This window comes from Berghia stephanieae, chromosome 11 (assembly GCF_034508935.2).
Source record: "Berghia stephanieae isolate SIO BIC M18660-M18661 chromosome 11, UCSD_Bste_1.3, whole genome shotgun sequence".
NCBI lineage: Eukaryota > Metazoa > Mollusca > Gastropoda > Nudibranchia > Aeolidiidae > Berghia > Berghia stephanieae.
Window position 1 is genome coordinate 23489734 of NC_088370.1, and position 25906 is coordinate 23515639.

Sequence of the window (25906 nt, forward strand, 5' to 3'; positions counted from 1 at the left end):
GAACTCCCCTCAATTACTGACAGGACAGAGATCCTTACTTCAACTTCCTCAGGATCCTGCAGCAGTGCACCCGCTGTATCCAAAATTAAACATGGTAGCATGCATTGTGTCAGGGACAAATTCACTAGTTTAGGATTATCTAAGAGGGTAATCAAAATGCTTATGAAGGGATGGAGGAAAAGCACAAGACTGCAATATACTGTATACTGTAATAAATGGCTGGAATTTTGCGAGGATAAAGGATGGGAACCTCTGCTGGAAAATGTCTCGAATTGTCTGGAATTTTTGTTGCACTTGTTTAAACTGAAATACAGCTATAGTGCTATAAATACGGCACGTTCTATGTTATCTACCATTTTCAATAACCCACCTATTGGCGAACATATGCTTATTACTAGATTTATGAGGGGTGTATTTAATTCACGTCCCAGTAATCCCAGATACTGCACCACATGGGATGTGTCTATAGTTCTTAAATTCTTGGACAAACTTTCTCCGGGTCGAGAATTGTGTCTTCGACTATTAACGCTAAAACTAGTTACACTATGTGCATTAGTCACTGGCCAAAGATGTCAGACTATCCATGCTTTGGATCTCGATGACTGTATTATACAACGAACAAAAGCAATTTTTTTTCCATTAAAAAAGTGTTGAAACACTCCAATCCACGGGCGTGTCACACTACCGTCATACTACCCGCATTTATAGAGGACAAGAGATTGTGTGTAGTTACTTACTTGAATGAATATATTAAGCGTACAAAACCGTTTGGCTCATCTTCAAAATTATTTCTGAGCTTTATGAGCTCTCATGCGGCGGTTTCCAAAAACACAATTAGTCGATGGATTAAACTGATGTTAACGAAAGCTGGGATTGATACAAAGATATTTAAATCTCATAGCACGAGAGCAGCCTCCACTTCATCAGTTGTTAGAAATATTGACATATCACTTATACTCAAATCAGCGGGGTGGGCTAGGGCATCTACCTTTGGAAAGTTCTATAATAAACCGATCGTAAGAGATAAGGATACAGCCTTTGGACTGGCAGTACTTAATAATCGATAGTCCTTTGCTCATTGGCGGTTATGGCTTTAAAATCTTCGGTGAAGGTATGCATAGTCAGCAGTAACCAATGGAATTTAAAAATTAAATGAGGCTTACCTTAAGGTGAAATTTGATGATAATTCCATTGTTACTGCATGACATGCATATTCCTTCACCGCCCGCCCTCTGCCACCCTATACATATCAATTTTTGTGAGAAATTCATGTGGGAAGGAAATAGTATGTGTGATTCTGAAAAGGATTATATAGATCAGACAACTGCATCGTACTCTACATAACCACCAACTCGCCTTTGAATAGTGAGGAATCATGGGTGACCGGTCTTCTTCGGTGAAGAAATATGCATGTCATGCAGTAACAATGGAATTATCATCAAATTTCACCTTAAGGTAAGCCTCATTTAATTTTTAAATTTGTAGACGAGCAAAGGTTTTTATTATTTAGGTTTAACTATACAATAGATACATTTTCTGTTGATTAAAAGAAATAGTCCTTTAGATCCATCAGGTCCATGGAGCCAGAGTTTAACTCAGTTTCTATTCGATTACACCAGTAAGTGCTCTACCTACACTATTGATCAAAGCTAATTGTCAGCGGTTTGTTTTTCAGAACTGTTGAGCGCTCGACTGGACCGCGTTGACATGATGTACTTTAGAACAGTCAAAACTAGACTAAAACTAAAAATGTTTGTCTTTATGTTTTTAAATATAAAAAAATATTTCTTATCACATTTTATTTTTTAACAGAATAGAACAGGATTTCCTAAGAGTGAAGAGGAAGAAAAAGTTGATGTTCCTGCAGATAGATGGGCACATTTTACTCTTGAAAGGTAAGCAAATTCATTTCTACTGATGTGGTTTTCCTTCTTGATGGATATTTTTTAGATTATTCCTTTGTATTTCCATCAGATCCAATTTAATAAGATATGTTGCAATGTCTAATCCTGGAACCTGGTTGCTCAATAGGAAATTGCAGAATTATCTTTCTCTGTTGATTGTCTCTATAAAGTAATCTGATCCCCATTACAAAAATATAGGGGAGTGTGGGCATTTAAAAAAAAGGACAAGATATGAATTCGAAGGTAGTCTCATAAAGGTCTGAAAATTTCCTGCAATATGTCCGCCATTTTGAAATCATTTGCAGGGGTTTTTTTGGGGTCAGTCTCAACTTTGAATTTTGATCTTGTGTTAACAACAAAAGTCAAATTTTCCTCCAGCATTGATACTTAACAAGCTAATTTTTGAGTCAAGCGCTGCAAATAGTTTTTGTTTCAGCAGTTGATTTGAATTTATGAAATTATTCTTACTTTACCCTGAAGTCATGGTTTGTGAAATCAGATTTAAGCTGACCCTCCTTTTTGAGCAGGTTAATAAAGAAACTTACAACTTTATATTTTATTTCTTTGGTTTTTTTTTCGTTTTTTTTTGATAGGATTATTATTATTATTATCATTGTTATTATTATTATTATTATTATTATTATTATTATTATTATTATTATTATTATTATTATTATTATTAGACCGTCTATTATTATTATAATTATTATATTTTATTTATTATTTTTTTTTTTTAAATGGAAACTTTTTAAGGAAACTTTGATGCATGCTTTAAATTTGACCTTTTGTCCCAGCAGGCAGCCAGTGAAACCTATGAAGCAAAGGCGTGACATAGGCAACCTCTGTTTTCTGAAGACCAATCTAGTAGCACTATTTTTTGAAATTCTGTTGTCAGCTGATCTTCTATTCTGGGTTCCAAAGTTCTTTAAAATAATCTAATACTTTCGCCCATCCTTGAAATTGATCAGAAAATCTTTCGTAGGAAGAAGAAAAAATAAAGAAAGCGAATAAAAATGTATCAAACCACAATTTTTATTTTACATATCATTTCTATATTGGTCATGATCATGTCTGTTGTTTACTCAGAATGGTGGATGATCTTCACCGCCTGATTACATCATCAAGTCAACAGCCAAGACCTTTGATATTTGTTGGGGCAGAGATTGGTGCAATCATAGCACAGTTTTACACACACATTTATGAAAGGTATGATGTCATTAATGATATTGTCTTGTGGATAGAATTTTTAACATGTAAAAGTGAAACAGTTTCAATAGAGAATAAATATAATTCAGGTTTAAACCCCTCAGCATTTGTAAGAAAAATATTTGTAGAACTTTTGAGACCCCAGTGTCTCCTGGAAAAAAGCAAGGGGTCAGATGATCTTTTACCTCTCTTCTGCGTCAGGAGATATTCACTCCATCAATTTCCTGACCACAGCAATTGGTTATCTCCCGCTACATTCAAGAGATTAGTTACAGATTTCTGGTCAATTATATATTCGTTTTTGCAAAAGCACAGTCTATTTTATTAATATATACAAATAAGCAATGCTTTGAGAAAACTTTTAAAACTTTATGCCGATACCAAACACTCTATCATTAAAGTCATGGTCTTTGTGATAATTATTTCTTTTAAATATTAGTATGATTTCTATTACAGCTTGTTAAAATTTCTCTTTTGGATTGCTTTATTATAGGTTTACAAAATTATACACATTTTCTTTCTCTAACTGATGAATGGATAAAGTAACTTTTCGTTCACTCACTCACATTTTGACCATCACACACAGTTCTTTCATATTATTTGATAACATATTAGTACATCATCATCACCACCATCACCACTACATTATCAGTACCACTGCCACAATCACCACCATTACATCATCACTACTACTACAACCAACACCACCCCACATCATCATCACTACCATTTCTACCACAACCACCACCACCACATCACCATTACTACCACTACTACTACTACTACTACAACCACCACTATATTATTAACACAGTGACACATTACATGGTGGTTATAAGAAATTTCTTCAAAATGCATGTACCACCTGGGAATGGTGTGCAATCAAATTTGACCACTCTGCTGTGTCTTGAGTGAATTGCTACTAACTGGTGACGTTAGTGTATTCACAATTCACAAGATTAAAATATTCACAATTTCGGGTGTGATAGAACTTGTGGAACATGGTAAAAATTAAAGCTATTATTGTTGTATCTCTTATTCTATTTCTCTACATCTTCCAGTGACGTTGCGGGTGTTGTGATGGTTAACCCCTTACCAGATAACTTGTTTGATGTAGCCAATGGCATCTGGGGAGATTATTGGTGAGGACTTTTAAATGGCTTCTTGGAATCTACTTCTGTTCTGTTAGAAATTGTACCCTTTGTTTTACACTTTATTAGTAGCTTGCAAGTGCAGACAAAGAGTAAATCTGTTACCTTTTAACTGCCCAGTTGTCTCCATTTTTACCAGGTCTTATGTGATGTGACCTCAGAGTGTAACAAGTCATATCACATTGAAATCCTAAAAACAGCTTATATTGACGTTAAGATATTTAAACTAGTGATGAGATGATGATAGATGATACCTCACATTCTAACTGCTAACTGTAAAATTTACATTATGTATATAATTTGAAATATTTAGTTTTTCTCTTATACTTAGGGGGCAGCATGGCTCAGCGGTCTTTGCTTCGTACCCAAGAGGTACCCAGTTTGACTACCCGCCTCATCCTAGCTCATTTTGCGGCGCGCACTCACTGCGCCTGATGCCTGGGTTATTCCAGTCTTCCCTTGGAATAAACCCTAAAGACAAATTTCCCCTTTGGGATGAATAAACGGAATTTTGTTTTTATGATTTATTGTATACTCCTGCCTTCATGATCAGTTTGACCACTTTTGTCAGGTATTCAAGTCTGGTACCTGCCCACCAGTCCTTGCAGCTCGCTGCAGCCACAGGTGTGAGTCGGATTGGTCTTTTGTTGGGACTTTTGAAACAACCAATCAAGGGTCAGCATGTCACAGAGGAGGTCCACAACAGACAGGTAGGTATGGGCAGTATTGAAGGCACAGATTTCCTTGCTCATTTGTTTACATATAACCAAAACTTATAGGGCACCCGGAATAAATGGGCTATGTATTTTGTTTTTTACTCACTTATCTTTTATCAAATGAAATTGTCTTAACTGAACAATTATTTATTATTATAATTATATTCAACACAATAGATATTTTTGCCTATTACAGCCATATAAAAATTGATAACGGGGAATTCTCCATATTTTAACAGTTTTATATATTCTTCAGGCATCGTTACGCTGTAAAAAATTATTTAAAGGAAACTTTCCATCAGTCAACAGTTTATTTATTCAAAAGACCTTTTTGCCAAAATGTTCCCCAATCAGTGAATGCAACTGACTGAGTTGGCATCATAGACTGTAAATGAACAGAAAAAAATGAAATGTTTCTTCTGCTGCCCATTACCAATTGATCAACAGACCTGTACAGGTTTGTAGCTCAGTTGCTGGTATGACTTTTTACTACATTGTGATTTATTGGCTTAACACTTAAAAACAAGAACAAAATGCCCACAGTTGTCAGCCAATAGATCTTGTGTCTTACTTATACACACAGGTTTTATGACCATGCGAAGTACTCATTGATACCGATCCAATTTGGATTACATAGTTTATGCTCTTGTTTTCAGAAACATCTTTTGTGCAATCCTCGTCATTTGAGCTCTGTTGTGGATGAGCATTATTTTATCAACGAAACCTTTTCTCAAATCAGGTAATGTCACTGCTTTTTACTTTGGAGAATCAGATAACACTTGTTTCATGTGAAATATAACGTGGTACCCAGTTGCTATCAACTTACTGGGTGCGGCCACTGACCTCCACTTGTTGGCTTAGGAGGCTTATTCTTTTTTTTCTCTCTTTACCTTATATATCTACTGTCCTTATCTATGTCACTTTTTACCCTTTTTCCAGACTATGACAATGGCTTTGTTTCTGGCTGGGAACTTTTGCTTAAAGGAAAACATTCAGATCTATCTGCAGGAGATTTAAAAAATATATTTTATATAATCTTCCTCTTTGATTAAATAGGAAATTGTTAGGTATTGATATGTATTAAAGTATATTACTTTTGCAGGGATCCTTCTAATAATTAATTTTGAAAGTGTAAGAAACAAAAAAGAGGAGCTATCAGTCCTAATGGACGAAACAAAATGTGATGATATTATTATTGGAACAGAAACATGGCTGAAACCAGATATAAAATTCAGAAACTTTCCCTCCAGGATTTGACATATATACGGAAATGATAGATGTAATCGTAATGGCGGAGGTGTAATGGTAGCAATTAAAAACAACATCACAAGTGAGCTCCTACTATCTGATCCAGACACAGAATCAACATTCTGCAAAATTAATAGAGAAAACGAAAACAAACCATCATTAGTAATAGGTGCTATTTACAGACCACCCTAAAGCACCATGGACGATAACAACAGCTCATTGAACAGTTGGCAGCTATGTATGACTATTTATAGCTCATTACAGTCAACTGTCATCAAGATAACAGATTTCAAAGACGGCCACCCTCGAAACCCATACATTTTTGTGATTGCATTTTCACATCAACCCTCTTTCTTCTCTCAACGTCTCATTAAAGAAAATTAACTACCACAAACATTCAATATAAATACAAAAAAAAAAAAAAAAGATCTTTGTTTTGATATAAGTTTTTTAAAAATTTATCATGGGTTTCTTTGAAGATTTTGAGTTGAAGGTAAGTAATTTTCACCACTGTTGCCAAATTTGCAATGGGTTTGGAGTAAATTTTTAAAAATTATTATTATTATTATTATTATTATATTATTATTATTATTATATTATTATTATTATTATTATTATTATTATTATTATTATTATTATTATTATTATTATTATTATTATTATTATTATTATTATTATTATTATGATAACATTGGATAGGGTCTTTTGATCTTCAGTGGTGGGCTGGGAGTTTACTTTTGCTGTAACTTCTATCCCCCTATATCTAATATCCTTTTCCAGGTTGCTCTCCGTCTTCACCTTGGAATGAGATTATTTTGTCCTTGCCCTGGCTGGAGTCTTTGGCTGAGAGGGAAACAGTCATTAATATTATAAATAATAACGTTGTTTGTTGTATTATTTTATTGTCTTTTTTTCCTTTCCAGGATATTCCGTAGAATCAAAAGGACTTTCCCTGCCTCTCTTACGACTACAGTTTTAACAGGAAATTATTATGATGAGGAAATGCCTAGTCGATTTAATAAGGTTGGAAATTTTAAAAATCGTTTTCCATTTTTTTTTTGTTTGGAATGAAAATACAGAATTTATTATTGTTGCCAAAAGCAAGTCTACAATACTGCTGTTAATTGGTGCTTACCAACCATAGGAAAATCGTCACATTCGTTACGATGTAACCAACAATCTTATCTTTCTGATTTCTTTTGTATAGCACAAAATTGAAAGAAAATTTGTTTGCTTTTCTGTTTGAGTAAGAACAAATTATTTTTGTGTTGGATTGGTGTGAAGTATTGGAGAAAATTCTGAAATTAGCCGGTAAGGATAGAGTTTAGCTGTATATAAGGCCGACACACGAGATATCCAACCATCATGATCTGCTGCCATCTTTGACATCTGTCTCCACATCCACTTCTGGGCTTCATGTCATGCTCCAGGGTTCTTCTCCATGTTTGCAAGGGCCTCCCTCTCCTCCTTGCTCCCTGTAAGGTCCATCTGAGGGTAACTCTTGGTATAGCATCATGGCTCGTCAGGAGAACAAGGCTACCACTACTATTACAACCACTATCACTACCACTACTATTACAACCACTGCCACCACATCATCATCACTACCACTACCACTACTACTTCAACAACCACAACCATATCATCACTACCACTACTACTACAACAACCACATCATCCCTACTACTACTACAACAACAATAACCACCACCACCACTACATCATCACTACCACTACTAATACAACCACCACCATATCAATATCATCACTACCACTACTACACACAACACCACCATCAACTACATACTACACCACACCACACATCACTACCACTACTACTACAACCACCACCACCACATCATCACTACAACTACTACTACAACACCACCCACATCTCATCACTACCCACTACTCTACAACACACCACACACATCATCACTCCACCACCTACGCTACAACCACACATCATCCTAACCACTACTACTAACACACATCATCCACTACACACATACACAATAACCACCACCACACTCATCACTACCACTACTACTACTACAACCACCACACATCATCACTCATCATTACATCATCATCATCATCACACACACATCTCACTACTACACAACCACACCACCACATCATAACTACCACCACTACTACAACCACCACCACCACATCATCACTACCACTACTACTACAACCACCACCACCACATCATCACTACCACTACTACTACAACCACCGCATCATCATCATCACTACCACTACTTCTACAACCACCACCACATCATCATCACTACCACTACCGCTACAACCACCACATCATCATCATCATCACTACCACTACTACTGCAACCACCACCACATCATCAGCACTACCACGACTACTACAATCACCACCACCACATCATCATCACTACCACTACTACTACAACCACCACCACCAACATCACATCATCATTACTAGCACTACTACTACAACCACCACCACCACATCATCACTACCACTACAACAACCACAACCACATCATCAGTAACACTACTACAACCACCATCACTACATCAGCACTACCACTCCTACTCCAGTTACCACAACATCATCATCATCACTACCATTGCTACTACAACAACCACATCATCACTACCACTACTACTACAACAACCACCACCACATCATCATTAATACCACTACTACTACAACCACCACCACATTATCAACACAACCATGACTACTACAACCACAACAGCAACCACAACCACCACCACCACTACTACTACAACCCCACATAATCATCACTACCAATACTACTACAACCACTACCCATGTATCATTATCACTACCACCACTACTACAACCACCACCATTAGGTTTTGGAGCTTTACTTCATTTGAAATAAAGGGACTTTAGATGGGATGGTATTTGGCATTGTATTTACTTATCATATAGTTCTAATCAATTATAAATTTAGAATTATAGGGTATATAAAGACAATGTCAAATACCATCCGAATTTTCTTGTTTGCGGAATTTCCTCTTTCGGCATTGAAACTCCTCTGAGTGGTGTCTGAAATTCCTGTGAGCCAAAGTTTAACTCACTCAACCCTAACACCGACTATATCCGTAGTATACCCGGGGATATTTTTACTTTTACCCCATGCCTATTTATTACATTTTTCTGAGACAATTTATAGTCGTAGTATCAAAGATAATTTACATGTTTATGGTAGTTACTGTATCTATGTACATGCTCATTTTAAATACATTTTTTTTCAAATTTTGAAAAGTAGCAAAAATATCTAGGAGTTAAGCGTCTCTGTAATTTGTATCTGTCCACCTCTTTCCAGTGGACTTTTGGCTAAAGTAAAGATTAAAAAGGCTAAACTTATGAGAATAGCAATTTTTTATATTTCTGTTTCCACCAAACTTTGTTCAAATGTTCCAGGCTCCCGCCAAAATAGTTTCTTTGGGGTGGAGAAGGCCTGACATTGTCAGGTTGCTGGCTTCTTTTTGGCTTTCGCCCCCACCCATCATCAATACAGATCCTTGGGCCCCCAGTCCAGCCTGGTTTTGCTGAGCTCCGGGTCCCAGATTCTGGGTGCCAGACATCACCCCACCAGTTCCGTGCATTTTTGATCTACTTTTGGTTTCTGCAACAATTGTTTTTTGACAGAGTGAAGTCGTTATCCCCATGTACAACCCCCAAACCTGGAGGGTTAGGATTTATTTTGGAGATTCACTCCAAGATAGACTGCCATCCAAAGCTGTTGTGTCCAATCCACCCATGGTTTGTGGTCAAAGTGTCCTTTTAGCTGACAGGCTTTCTCTGTTCATTGCACCCAAATTCGTATGGCCTCTAATCTTTGCCTACAGCTCCAGCTAGTAAAGCCCTCTGATCAAAAAGGCTCGTAAGCAGCTACACCACGAAGTGCTGATTAAATGTGAGAAATGATTAGGAAAACGAATTTTAAGAATTTAATACATTACCTAGTTAAAAGATTTTGTGTTAATAGTATGGTATGGATTTTTGGCTAAAGTAAAGATTAAAAAGTGTCAACTTATGAGAATAGCAATTTTTTATATTTCTGTTTCCACCAAATTTATAGGCCTGGGCCCAAGCTCAACAAAGCTTTTTGTCGCAACATTTTTCCGGAGCCCAACATCTTGTGGTCAATGGAGCTGACAGAAGGATGATGTACAGACAGTCAGAAAGTGTTGTAGAGGCTGTGCTAAGGATAGTGAAAAGATGGAAGAGGTCCATGTGATTCTGTTTTGTGTTTGTGTGTGTGATTGAGTATTTTTGTGTTTATGAGTGCATGTGGATGTGTCTGGAAGGGTGGGTGTTCACCCATTTACAAATGTTACTTATTTATCATCATCATTGTCTTTTTAACCTGGGTCAGGGTATAGGCCACAGACAAACAGTTTCCATCCACCTCTATCCCGAGCCAATTTTTTAATCTCGTTCCATGTCTTATCACTTCTCTGTCTTCATAAATTCTGTCATTGCAGAAACTCTTCGGTCACCCAAGCTGAAAAATAAAAAGGATTTGATTTGTCCTTCAGTGTTTCTGTAACAATTTGAGTTTTATGGAAGGGGTGTTAACCCTTCAATAACCCCCAACCCTGCCAGGTGACTCAAAAAAAAAAAAAGGCGGGGGGGGGGGGGGGGGGGGGGGGGGGGGGGTCACACACCATTTTACGACCGGCTGGCTTGGCATTGGGCTATTCTTGAACAGTTGAGGGACCCCGGATATCACATGGGGGTTACTTATTTACACAAAGTACTTTGTAATTGTATGCTGCCCTCAATCTTGTACAGTGCACTTTTTTTCTAGAGAAGACATTTTTCTTTGTAGATCTTCCCTCTGTCTCACTGTCTCTCTTATGTACTATTATAGCTTTTAAAGTATTGAATATATTGCACTCTGTGAACATTTTATATTTGAGCGAATAATAGCGGGATCCTTTGCTTGTGTCTGGATGTAATGTTTAGGTAATGTCATAAACAGGCATATTGGTGGAATTTGAATCTTCTGTTCCCTGTTTGAACTATTCTTCCTTTTCTTGCTTTTTCTTTTGTGCTTTTAAGTTCAGATCCTCAGAACTTATCCATTATTATATTCCTTTTAACTGGCACTGAAATGATTTAATAGTGTCCCAAGCGTTGTCAAACCCCTAAAAAATAAACTAATAAATGACTATTAAATTGTGTAAAACCTTAAAATCTTTGTTACTCTTAGTGATTTGACTATATATATATACTAGAGTTTCAAAAGAAAGTATACACTTACTTTACCTACAAAAGTATGAAATATTTTTATTGTTTACTTAAAAGCTATATGTAATCATAGTAGGCTGTCATCTGCATTTTTTGCCAAATTGGGGCCTAAAAATTGCCAAAAGATATGCCAAAAATTGCCAAGAAAATTGCCAAAAATACCAAAATTCGCCAAAAAATGTGCCGAGCAGAACTAAGCCTCCTGGTAAAAGTAACAAGCTATATGGAAAAATAAATATAAAAGGCATTTTATTACACTCAAAGGAGGCTGCATTTATTATTTTCCGCACTGTAACACGATTTATGCGTCCAAATTTTCAGACAGTCAGCGGGTGGTTGGATGGGAGCATCACCCTTGAATCATATACCTATGATGTTCGCATGGGTGTACGATCCGATAGTGATGTCGTTTCTTCTTCTCTTTACTAGCCTATCCTGCTTCTTTGGTTTGTGATTGTATTTTTGACAGGGGATATTTTTTTTTCCTGTAAATCCTCTGCCTGTTTGTTCTTGGTTATTTATAATTTAGCTTATGATATCTTTAGGTTATGATTTTGATTGACATTTGTACTATTTTTGTTAGATTGCTTGTTTTTTTTGTTTCAGCGGTCTCTCATATAACCTCAATTGTGTTGGAAGAGACCTAAAGCAATAAACAAACAAAAATCAGACAGTCACACTCATACACACAAAATATACACACAGACACATACTGTGGAATAGAACACTTACACTGGCGAACACTCAACTCAGTCACATATAGGGCCTACTCCATCTCATTCACAGTATCAGTTTTATCAAACTTTCACACCTACAGACCATCTCAAACGTATACTTTCTCTCAGACTCATCGAAGGCCTAGTTTTCCCTTAGTACTCAAACAAGAGGCATCAATGAACTTATTGTAGTAAAGGAAAACTAGTCCTTTGATGTTGTCTTTTGTGAGTCTACGCCTTCCAGAAGACAAATCAAGATTATATAAAGAAAAACCCCCCTACAGTTTCTTCTTCTTCTTCATCTTCTTCTTCTTCTTCTTCTTCTTCTTCTTCTTCTTCCTTCTTCCTTCGTCCTTTAACTAAAATTGCCAAAACTTGGGGATCGCCCTGAAAATTGCGGCCGCAAAAAATGCAGATGACAGATAGTAGGTACTATCATTTATCTGTCATTGTTTTAGAATTTGTAACGTTTATGGTTGATCTTGTAAAACATGATCTGCAAAAAGGGAAGTAACAGGTCAAAACATACACTATAATTTTGACAAACAATGACATTTTAATAAATTTACATGTGTTCATTTCATTTGTGAAGTGAAGGTGAATCTAATTCAATCAGTAACGAGTAAGTTCCCCCTTCACTCCAATCACAGCATTGCATTGCCTACGCATGGAATTGGTCAATCTGGCCAGCTGGTGTTGAGGAATGTTATCCCAAGCTGTTCTTATGACGTGGAACAGTTGTTCATTTTCCGATGCCGGGTCTAATGAATGAACTTGACGGCCGATTATGTCCCACACATGTTCTAAGATCGGGAGATATTGTTCACATTATTTCATCATCATCCATCGTGGCTTGTGCTCTTGAGCACGTTGCCGATCAGCTGTCTCCACGAATCACGATCCTCTGCGGGGCGCATGATATCTGTGTTGCTTTTAAAATCACATTTGGCCATTCTTAGGTTATTTAAATAAGTCATTCTTTGTCTTCCTCTAGGTCTCTTTCCTTCGATAATCCCAGATGTTACCAACTTTTTTGGGTATGGTAATGAATACCGATTGTCTCAAAACATTAGTCAATTCACCCTTTTGTTTATGAAATGAAACATTATTTACTACTATAAAATGCCTTGTTACAATAGCTGTGTGGGATGGTGCCTTGTTGTGATGGAATTAAAAAGTTAGGATGTTCATGAAAAAAAGGAATAACAATGGGTAGTAAAAGTAAAATGTGCTGGATGTACCTTGCACCGGTTAGGGATACATTTACTTGGACTTGAGGTGCCCTATAGTCTCTGCTCATTCCACCCCACACCATGACTTGTCCATATCCTCTGTTTGGGAATTCCAAGACACAAGAATTGTGAAATCACTCGTGTGATCTAAAGTAACAACGTAATCTACCGTCATTTCTTCCAATCACATAGCGTGATTCACACGAGAAGAGAACAAAGGACCACGCATGAATTGTCCAGTGCACATGAGGACGGGCCAACCGGTGATGTGCTCTAAAAAGTGGTCGCATCAATGGACGTCTTGCGCTAATGTCATGCTCTCTAACTCTAAGTCTGCGACGAACAGTGTGTCGACAAATTCGTGTACCTGGGAATGGGAATGTTAGCGCAGTTTCACTTGCCGTCCTAAAACGATCTTGTAGATGTAGGGTGCGTATAAAACGGTCAACACCTTGTGTTGTTACTCGTGGTCTGCCAGTTCGATCTTAGTCCCTTACCGTTTGTGTCATTTCAAATCGATCCAATAAGGAATATACAGTTCTCCTTGTGATATTAAACATTCTTGCGACATTGGTCAGACTGCCCAGCTTGAAAATGACCAATGGCACGTACGCGTTCTAAACTATGTTGTGGCAACGCGTAGATTAATGGATGGTATTTTGCATTGTGTTTTCCTGCCTTGAAAATGTTTCAAGAAGACACGAATAGGAAAAAAAAATTAATATACTCACTTCCTGTCCACAGTAAGGAGCTAAAAGACCATTTTAGCACGTGCTCGACGTGGTCAGTGAATTTCAGGTCAAAAACAAAAATATCGACTATCGGTAGACAGAAAGGCTAATGGTAAGCAGTCAGTGGAAAATCATTAGCCTATGTCAACGGATAAAAAAGTAACTACGATTTTAAATGTGTATACTATCTTTTGATCCCAAGTATGTATGTATATTGAATCATGCCCTTCCGCAACAATATCATAAGATATTGTCCATGAAGGAATATAGATAATTCATCAAACAAGATGTCTGATGTAAACAGGAATCACTCATGTTATCTAAAGTGAGCAAAGTGGGGGTTAATAATCTTGCCAAAGGAAAAAAACTGAAAGTGCCTGAAGCGGGGCTCGAACCCGGGACCTCTGGATCACAGTGCAATGCAATGCCTTAACCACTCAACCTCTGGTTCTTGTGTTGATTTCTTGCGAGATATTTCAGCAGTGTTTATTATTATTATATTTGGACCTTTTATTCGGAGTCCATCTAGAATATTATGAGTGGAAGTTCCTTCACACTCCAGTTGCTCAATGGGTGTATATTTTGGGTTGCTTTTTGCGGTTTACCTGAATGGTGTGGATGACATACTTTGTCACGGTATAAATGACATTTATAGATAGTATGCGCTTGGCTACAACATTGCCATCCGGAAGTATGACGGACCAACACACAAAGCTCTGTGTAACCATGAACTTTTATAGTCTGGATAATACAGTTAAGTGAGATATTAAATGACATTTAATTTATACCGGTAGGTGTGTAGTGGGCAATTGTCATATTCACAACGAAACTGAAATAATATATCTTGTCTGCGCATGCTTTATTACCAGGGGAGTCTCCTCGGGAGGGCCTCTGTGGGTCTCGCTAATCACTTCCATTAAAATATATCTCCTTCCAACTCTCTCTCTCTCTCTCTCTCTCTCTCTCTCTCTCTCTCTCTCTCTCTCTCTCTCTCTCTCTCTCTCTCTCTCTCTCCTCACTCCCCTTCTCTTGCACACATACACAAACACATCTTTCTCTTTTGGTCTCATTACATAACAGTTTGGTTTTTTTTCTCGTCATTGTCGCATGACATAAGCCAAAAACTGACAAGTTGTTCTGTTTACATCACGAGTCATTTTTACTCTTTATATTATTGTTATATTTTTGGCTAGCTCACTTAGGCATCTTTTTAGCTTATTAAAAAATATACAGAAAAAGATATTCTCTATTTTCTTTCCATTGAAACATTGAATGTCAAAACATTTTTAAAATGATGTTTCTCATTAGGTTCCTTTATTGTTATTCTTTTTACAAATGTATGGTTAGTATAAGATGAGATAACATTACAATTATATTAAAATATGCTATTATCAGGATTTATTGTTATTCTTTTTACGAATGTATGGTTAGTAAAAGATGAGATGATAATACAATTATATATAATATGGTATTATCAGGATTCCCAGAAGGCCGGGAAAAGGTTGGAAATTTGATACTTTTCTTCCTGGGTCGGGAATAGGGTCAGCAATTCACTCATTTAGGTACATGGGTCTGGATATAGTCGGGAATTTGTTCATGTCTACATCATCAATGCCACCACTACAACAACCACTACCACCACCACATCATCATCATAATTTCAGTATCATCATCATGAGATGAAAACTTATCGAAAACTCCTGCGGGTGCCGTATGCAGAACACAGAACCAATAAAGACGTACAGGAAGAGGTGCAAAATCGTGCAGGACGACAGCACAGTTAGAAGGAAACTGGCATGGTTTGGCCACAATGCGAGGCATGAAGATTTGTGCAGAACAGTGATGGAGGATACCCTTGAAGAAGGAAGAAGAAGAGGAAAACAAAGGAAAGTGTGGATGGACAATATCAAGGATTGAAGATGAAGGAACTCTTGGAGAAGGCCAAAAATAGCAAAGAGTGGCGGAAAGTGGTGAGATCTGCATCTCTTGTATCCCCGCGACGATCATCAGATCATAGGATGAATGAATGAATGAGTTCTTGGAAAACCTGTATTATCCATGTATATCTATGCCTCGATGTATTGCTATATTGCCACAATGTGAGGAATGTTATCTCAAGCTGTTCTTATGGCGTGGAACAGTTGTTCATTTTGTGATGCCGGGTCTAATGAACGAACTTGACGGCCTATTATGTCCCGCACATGCTCTATAGGATTTAGATCGGTGGATATTGTTCACATGATTTGCTGCTATAAAATCCCTTGTTACAATAGCTCTGTGGGATGGTGCCTTGTTGTTATGGAATTAAAAATTAGGATGTTCATCGAAAAATAGAATTACAATGGGTTGTAAAATGTGCTGGATGCACCTTGCAATGGTTAGGGATACATTCACCAATCGCGTCATTCTTACCAAGGTAAGAGTCCTCATGCTCCCTTTTCTCTGACTATTAAAAAACAGGATCCTAATATGGATATTGATTCATTCTATGCCAGAATGTAGATATAATGGGGATGATATTATGATTATCTATCTTAATTTCATTGCTTTTATAAATCATTTAGTTGCCTGAATTTTCAAATTTTCTTTTTTCAAAATCGACTGGTGACCTCGACGCCACTTGTTAAAAGGCCTCATCTTAATAGTTATAGATTGTGTCTCCTCGACGATGTCTGTCGCGGATGTCGCTAGGTGTGAGACGCTGGGTTCTGTACGACTGGTCCAAACCTGGCTCACATTTCAGTGTAAATCTGGAAGAGATTGTAACGACTTTATATTAAGCACCAAAAGAGAATATTTATTTATATATATATATATATATATATATATATATATATATATATATAAAATATGAATACAAATTGTCACTCACATTTATTCTTTTTTTTTGTGGCTGAAACGTTCGTTTCTGTGTCTCTTTACACGTCCTCAGTCGGTGTAATCCTTCATAATTATTGTAAAGGATTACGCCGACTGAGGACGTGTAAAGAGACACAGAAACGAACGTTTCGGCCACAAAAAATGTGAGTGACAATTTGTATTCTATATTAGCTCTAACCATCATTATCGAGCACTTTCGTACCTACGAGTACCCACCAACACTCATATATATATTATATATATATATATATATAATATATATATATATATATATATATATATATATATATATATATATTATATATATATATATATATATAATATATATATATATATATATCCCGGAGGTTTAGAGGTCCAAGGAAAGCTTCCACCACTTCAAGTGTCTCTAACACTACAGCATCATCTTCAATGCAACAGCTCCCACCTCCTTCATCATCATCCTTACCACCATCGCCACTACAACCGCCATTACATCATCATCACTACCACCACTACTTTTGCAACAACCACCACCTCATATCTAACACTACTGCTACAACCACCACCAGCACATCATCATGACTCAACCAATATTGGAGCCACCACCACATCACATCCCTACCTCTACTACTACAACCATCAGCATCACGTCATCATTACAATCACTACCACTACTGCAACCACCACCTCCACCATACCATCATCACTAGAACTACTAACTACCAAACACCACCATAACATTGCCACTACCAACACAAAATCATCACTATTACAATTACTGCCAAATCATCATCTTCAGGAACACACCTATTACAACAACCACCACCACATCAACATCACTGCTAATGCATCCAAAACTACATCATCATCGCTACCACAATATGTACTTAACAACCACCCCATTACTGCTACAATCACCACCACCACATCATATTCATTAACACAACCACTATAACCACCATCAACACATCAACATCATTACCACTGCTCTACACCCACTACCACCACTCACTTATCATCATCACTACCACTACTACTGCAACCAGAACCACCACATCATCATCACCACCACAATTACTACAGCCATCACCAACAAATCATCACCATTACATCATCTTTACTACTACTACTACTACTACTACTACTACTACTACTACTACTACTACTACTACTACTACTACTACTACTACTACTACTACTATTACTACTACTACTACTACTACTACTACTACTACTACTACTACTACTACTACTACTACTACTACTACTACGACAACCACTGCCACCATATTATTACTATCACCAATATTACTACCATCACTACCATTACTACTACCAACACTAATAGCACCACCATCACATCATCGCTACTTTTAAAACCACCGCCACACCATCATTATTACCATAACCACCACCATCATCATATCATCATCACCACCTCTACTAGTAAAACCACCACATCCATATCATCACTTACTACCACTACTTCTAGAACCACCACCACATCATCACTAAGACAACTACTACAAACAAAACCACCACATCATCATAACTCCCATTACCATTACAACCACAACCACCACATCATCATCATCACTGCCACTACTACACTACAATCACAACCAGCCCACATCATCATCACTATCACTACTACTTCAACCACCGCCACATCATCATTGTTACCGCCCCTACTACAACTACTATCTTTTGGTTTTAGAGCTTTAATTAATTTGTAAAAAAAGGGACTTTTTGGGGATGATATTTAACGTAGTGTTTAGGTCAAAATAGATCTGGGATTTTGTGCGGAAATTCTGTCAGCCAAATTTTGAGTTAGCGTCTCTGTATTCTATTTCATTTGTGTTTTGTATATAATATCAAAACAGGTTTATGAAATAATTGACGATTTATTGATTGTTTATAAAAATAGGCGTTTTATTTAGTAACCTCATGTTTTCCCTATACATAGGATGGGTGTAAAACAATCCGTGTGGATTCGAATAGGTGTCGTCTCATATTTTCCCTTTGAAATGTAAGGGTGTAAAACATCCCCACATGATTAAATATGTGTATTCTATGGAATTTTTTTCCCTTTATTGTTCAGATAGTAATAGGGTATCTAACATTTTATGCCTATTTAAATCAAAATATATAATACTGATATAAATGATTCTTTGTGGTCACAATTCTCGTATAACAATACGCTTCAACAGTCGTGACATCACTTCCCTCGTAAAGACGCATGGTAACTTAGTAACTGGTTCTAAACTATCGGAACAATGGCGGACGCCCTTATGAAATACTTCTCCGACGAGCATAAAAGTGTATCCAAAGGAAAAAACATAAATCTGATCATGTTTTGACTTTTATACATTCATGACATGTGAAAAAGTTCTAGATAGCCAGCATGAAGAATATAAAGCACCGATTTTCTTTGTTTAGAACCAAGCTACTCGTTGCTGGGTGGACCTGACATCAGACTAATGAATCCAATTAGCGATTACATAAAATTTCAACTTTCTAGCTCAAATAAATAGAAAAGTTATTGGTGAAAAACATAGGACTTATTATTATTATTATTATTATTATTATTATTATTATTATTATTATTATTATTATTATTATTCCTATTACTATTATTATTATTATTACTATTATTATTATTATTATTATTATTATTATTATTATTATTATTATTATTATTATTATTATTATTATTATTATTATACTGGGTGGGGATCCTGACCTCCCATAGCGGGCAGGGAGGTACATACTGTGTCTTCTATACCCTTATATCTGTTTTCCAACATGCTTTCTGTCTTTGTCTTGGAATGAGATTACTTGGTTTTGTCCTGGCCCTGGTCGGAGTCCTGGCTGGGAGGGAAATTATTGTTTTGGGAGATTATATTTTTTCCCTTGTAAATCATCTCTCTGTTATGTATTATTATTATATTTATTTTGAATGTATAATGTAAGCATTTGAGTGTATTCCTCTTTGCTGGATTTTGTGCTTGTGTCCAGATGAGACTTATAGGTGATCTCAAACTAAGTACATTGGTGGTATGCTGTTGGAATCTACATCTGATCCCTATTTGTTCCCAGTTCCCCTTTGTCTTACTTTCTCTTGGGTGCTTTAATTGTAATTCTAGAACTTTTTACTATCCCACTTTCTTCCTTTTTACTGGCGCTGATATAACCTAAATGTGTTGCAAGCGCCGTAAAACCCTTAAAAACACAAAAACATAATAATAATAATAATAATAATAATAATAATAATAATAATAATAATAATAATAATAATAATAATAATAATAATAATAATAAGTCTACTTTTTACAGATACAACAAACACTGACAAAACATGGACATCTATAGGCTACAGTGACCTTAACCACTTCCATCGTATTTCTTAACCTCATGAACGTTGTTTTAGCACCCTTAAAAGAGTGAAAAATTTCTTGCGAAATTCAATGAAACAGGAGCTGTTAAATTCGTTAATGATTCTGTCAATTCACAAAGCTGAAATAGATGCCATTCCAGATTTCAATAAACACATTATAAAAAGATTTGCAGAGATGAAACATCGCCGTGCAGATTTTTTTTTACAAGTACTAAAAGTAAGTAATTTCTGTCATGGGTTTTTTTTCTCTTTTGATTTACATTTATAACATATTGATTGCATTATCTACCAAATCCAATCCTTTAAATGGTGGACAAAGAATAATTACAAAGACCTTTTCATACGGGACTTGTATCTCAGTGTTGTGGCTTGTTGTTTTCATGAATTATTTGTTTTTGTGAGTTTTGTCCACTCGTAGAAACCATCGACCCTCCCCCACCCTTCCAAAAAAGAGAGTTTTTAACATGTGCTCTCTCCTCTTAACCGTGTTCACTGTTTTAGAATTTTTTTCTTCTTCTAATCATGGCACCACCATATGCCGTCAATACGCTACGCCACTGCCTACCAGCACAGCTTTTGGCCAGCTCCATCCATTACATCAATCATAAATACATCCATCCTGACTGGCGAAGTTCCATCGTGCTTTAATAGTGCCCTCGTCAAACCACTTCTGAAGAAACCATCACTGGACCACAATATATTAAACAATTATCGTCCTGTATCAAATTTACCTTTTTTATCAAAACTTTTGGAGAAGGTAGTTCTTACACAATTAACATCTCATCTTAATGTAATAGAATGACCATTCTATCTAATGTTATTTGATTTTGTACTCTATTGCTCTTTACTACTTGTCGCTACCATCACTATTTAAATGTATGCAAGACTGTGTGCCTCTGTGGTTGATATCAACATTCCTTTACTCGTGTGTGTTACTATGACCAATAGTACACTGTGTGTTGTGTGTTAAGCCCTTACACAGGTAGTCTCTCGATGTAGTACTATTTTTATCTTCGGCTGGGTGTGACTTCTGGCCTGATACTATATTTTTTGTGTGCTTTCTTTCATCTCTTCACATCGTTATAACTTCATTTTAACAACTATGATCATTTACAAATTTATATCACTTATTCTGGCAAATTATAGCTTTCTAGCCACCTACCTTGAGTCATCTAAATCTACTTTGTTCTTCTGTATACTTAATAATTGCTACTTAAATATTTCATACAGCCTTTGATTACTAATTACGAGCTAAACATTTACTCTTTAACTCTGCAATTCACTATGATTGATTTTGTAGCATAACTCTTTAGTTTGGACTTATTCGTTCCTTCATACATGTCCCATGTTATTTGCATTAATTTGTTTAAATCATGAAGATGCACACAACTCGATCGAGTTTACTCACTTCAGTCTACGCATCACTTTACCTGGACCAGTGACGTAGGTGCTTTCCCTGACGTCCGCGCTAAATCTATTTTTAACTGCTATAGCCAATATCAGGGTTGCCAGTTTGGCATTTTAAATGCCAGATTCCAAAAATCTGGCATTTTTGAAAACCGTTTGGCATTAGAAAAATCATTTGGCATTTGGCATTTTCATTTGGCATTTTCTTTTCTTGTATATTATACTTCAAATGACACCTTTACTCTGCACTTGAACCAGATTCAACAAAAAACATCATAAGAAACACGAAACAGTAAGTTTTCGTAATTGTCAATAATTATTTAACTGTTTACGTATTTACCTTTCATGTTAATGTATTTCTTTTTCATTCTTAAGATCCAACCGTGGTGTAGTGGTTTAGCACTCCACTTAGTAGTCAGTAGGTAAAAAATTACCCCAACAGGAAATTTAGTATAATTCAAAAAAAAAAAAAAAAAAAAAAAAAAAAAAAAAGGAAAACACGCAAGCCACCAGGATATGATAGTAAATTGTCTATCAAAAGTGAGTAGTTTTCTTAGTGGGGTGGGAGTCAACAGACTTTGGCATTTTTTTGAGTGTTTTGGCATTTTTTGAGTCTTCCCCTGGCATTTTGTTGAAAAATAATCTGGCAACCCTGGATGATTCTGCCATTGATTCGTTTCATTCATTCATTGATCCATTCATTGCTACACGGCTATAGAATACGATACAAAAGAATGATCTGTTCCATTGTTCCTGAATAAAGACTTCATCATTATACATACTGGCCTTTGTTGTTTGATCGCCTCCACTACCCTGGAGTGGATGGGCTAGGACTCGGTAGACTATGGTGTCTCCGGACTTGACTGTGGTGTGTGCTCTTCGCTCATGAAATCAACTCCCTACTTCTACTTCTGACACATGAAGTCATGCTACTATCACTAACAGTAGTACTAAACTGTCACTTCATTGTCTCGATCTATCTTCCTCACTTGAGCACCACCGCCGCAGTTACAGTCTGGAACTCTTAAGTCGACCCCGGGACCGAATCCATTCACTCCCACCACGGCCTCTACACTGCCAATACTACCACTACCACTCGCCGGCATCAACTACCCGGTTGTCTCCATCAGTAACACACTCGCCGGCATCAACTACCCGGTTGTCTCTATCACACTCGCCGGCATCAGCTACCCGGTTGTCTGACTCTATTACAAATTTGGCGCTGCGAGCAGGATCTCAATTTCAGAAGCCACAGCCTTTTGGAGACCTGCTTATTTATTCATCAGTCAGACATCCACTTGGAATTGGAACGAATCTACACTCTCGCTGCCAGTCCCTGTACACCAACCTCGATGTTTTATTGCGACAGACGACAATCGACGTCAACTTACCACTCGGCCCCTTTACAGCCGAATTTATAACAAGACTGCCGCTACCGGCTACCATACACGTCGAGTATCCTGTCCAACCCGAGATGACCAGTGACTGCCAAACCCGAGAGGACCCATGTTCCTGAGCCCGAGATGCCCGTGTACCTGTGCCCGTGATGACCCGTGTCTCAGTGCCCGAGATGACCCATGTGTCTGTGCCCGAGATGACAGTGTGCCTGTGCCCGTGATGACCCATTGTCTGTGCCAGAGATGACCGTGTGCCTGTGCCCGTGATGTGATGACCGTGTGCCTTTGCCCGTGATGACCTGTGTGTCTGTGCCCGTGATGACCGTGTGCCTGTACCCGTGATGACCTGTGTGTCTCTGCCCGTGATGACCTGTGTGTCTCTGCCCGTGATGACCTGTGTGTCTGTGCCCGTGATGACCGTGCGCCTGTGCCCGTGATGACCGTGTGTCTGTGCCCGAGATGACCCGTGGGTCTTACCAACGTGAATTAACCAACCAGATGGAGCCTCGTGCCTATTACTGCCATGCAACTATCCGAAGGCATCGTCGTCAAGTGGTGGCCGGTGTTCCTAAAAGTCGCGTCTGTGAAAGTGAAACCACGTCACAGAATCCCGCCTGCACACATATGTCCAGACGACGTCTGCCAAATGCAAGGATCTGCCTGAGTTTGACCACCACGTTGGTGAGATAATCCATGTTTTGTAGGATTCTCATGTATATTGATTCAATGTCTCGTTAGTTCCCATTAATTTTGCAATAATATGCTCATGATTCATAATGAAACATGCAATGTAATTATGGAATGTTTAAACTATTGCTTATAATTATAACAGTGTAGTTCTTTCTACCTTTACCGCTAACAGGCGATGTCCACTTAATATTTCCATGTCTATATTCGACATGAGCCTCCTCATATTTGAGACGTTCGTATTTCAAGTTTTAACGCTTTTCTCATCTTATACTTATACCGCTTTGCTGAAGCGACGTAAATTTACATTGATTGCATTTCTTTCAAGTTGAATTCGTACATTGAATCCTCTCTGCCTAGTTGACCATTGATAATTAAATAATTTGTTCTATGAGGACATAGAACGGTTCGAGTTGGGGGATATGTAATAGAATGACCATTCTATCTAATGTTATTTGATTTTGTACTCTATTGCTCTTTACTACTTGTCGCTACCATCACTATTTAAATGTATGCAAGACTGTGTGCCTCTGTGGTTGATATCAACATTCCTTTACTCGTGTGTGTTACTATGACCAATAGTACACTGTGTGTTGTGTGTTAAGCCCTTACACAGGTAGTCTCTCGATTGTAGTACTATTTTTATCTTCGGCTGGGTGTGACTTCTGGTGATACTATATTTTTGTGTGCTTTCTTTCATCTCTTCACATCGTTATAACTTCATTTTAACAACTATGATCATTTACAAATTTATATCACTTATTCTGGCAAATCATAGCTTTCTAGCCACCTACCTTGAGTCATCTAAATCTACTTTGTTCTTCTGTATACTTAATAATTGCTACTTAAATATTTCATACAGCCTTTATTACTAATTACGAGCTAAACATTTACTCTTTAACTCTGCAATTCACTATGATTGATTTTGTAGCATAACTCTTTAGTTTAGACTTATTCGTTCCTTCATACATGTCCCATGTTATTTGCATTAATTTGTTTAAATCATGAAGATGCACACAACTCGATCGAGTTTACTCACTTCAGTCTACGCATCACTTTACCTGGACCAGTGACGTAGGTGCTTTCCCTGACGTCCGCGCTAAATCTATTTTTAACTGCTATAGCTAATATTATGGGATGATTCTGCCATTGATTCGTTTCATTCATTCATTGATCCATTCATTGCTACACGGCTATAGAATACGATACAAAAGAATGATCTGTTCCATTGTTCCTGAATAAAGACTTCATCATTATACATACTGGCCTTTGTTGTTTGATCGCCTCCACTACCCTGGAGTGGATGGGCTAGGACTCGGGTAGACTATGGTGTCTCCGGACTTGACTGTGGTGTGTGCTCTTCGCTCATGAAATCAACTCCCTACTTCTACTTCTGACACATGAAGTCATGCTACTATCACTAACAGTAGTACTAAACTGTCACTTCATTGTCTCGATCTATCTTCCTCACTTGAGCACCACCGCCGCAGTTACAGTCTGGAACTCTTAAGTCGACCCCGGGACCGAATCCATTCACTCCCACCACGGCCTCTACACTCTGCCAATACTACCACTACCACTCGCCGGCATCAACTACCCGGTTGTCTCCATCAGTAACACACTCGCCGGCATCAACTACCCGGTTGTCTCTATCACACTCGCCGGCATCAGCTACCCGGTTGTCTGACTCTATTACAGTTTGGAACAACCCTTTCAGTCAGCCTACAAACATCAACACAGTACTGAAACGGCGCTTCTTAAAATCTTTAATGACTTGTTATGTAATGCTGATGCTAACAATATGAATGTATTATGCCTTTTAGATCTTTCAGCTGCCTTTGACACCATTGACCATGACATTTTGTTAAGAAGACTAGAAAATACGTTCGGCATAAAAGGAATTGCCCTTAAATGGTTTACATCATATTTAAAGGATCGATGGCAGACTGTCGTGGTGAATGGTGTTCAGTCAGA

General features: G+C 37.4%; 2 protein-coding genes across 2 annotated transcripts in view; one reads left to right on the plus strand and one right to left on the minus strand.

Annotated features, from left to right (window-relative positions):
- Window positions 1–11449, plus strand: part of LOC144957274 (uncharacterized) — a 33153-nt gene extending 21704 nt beyond the window's left edge. Inside the window, exons 6-12 of the mRNA XM_078888370.1 lie at window positions 1813–1895; window positions 2991–3110; window positions 4172–4252; window positions 4833–4971; window positions 5634–5716; window positions 7149–7248; window positions 10329–11449. Coding sequence (XP_078744496.1) covers window positions 1813–1895; window positions 2991–3110; window positions 4172–4252; window positions 4833–4971; window positions 5634–5716; window positions 7149–7248; window positions 10329–10487 — 765 coding nt within the window. The 3' untranslated portion in view covers window positions 10488–11449. The remainder of the gene's footprint in view (window positions 1–1812; window positions 1896–2990; window positions 3111–4171; window positions 4253–4832; window positions 4972–5633; window positions 5717–7148; window positions 7249–10328) is intronic.
- Window positions 11450–15465: 4016 nt separating this feature from the next.
- The window catches only part of LOC144957275 (sperm microtubule inner protein 8-like), a 37988-nt gene continuing 27547 nt past the window's right edge, over window positions 15466–25906 (minus strand). Inside the window, exon 5 of the mRNA XM_078888371.1 lies at window positions 15466–16932. Coding sequence (XP_078744497.1) covers window positions 16821–16932 — 112 coding nt within the window. The 3' untranslated portion in view covers window positions 15466–16820. The remainder of the gene's footprint in view (window positions 16933–25906) is intronic.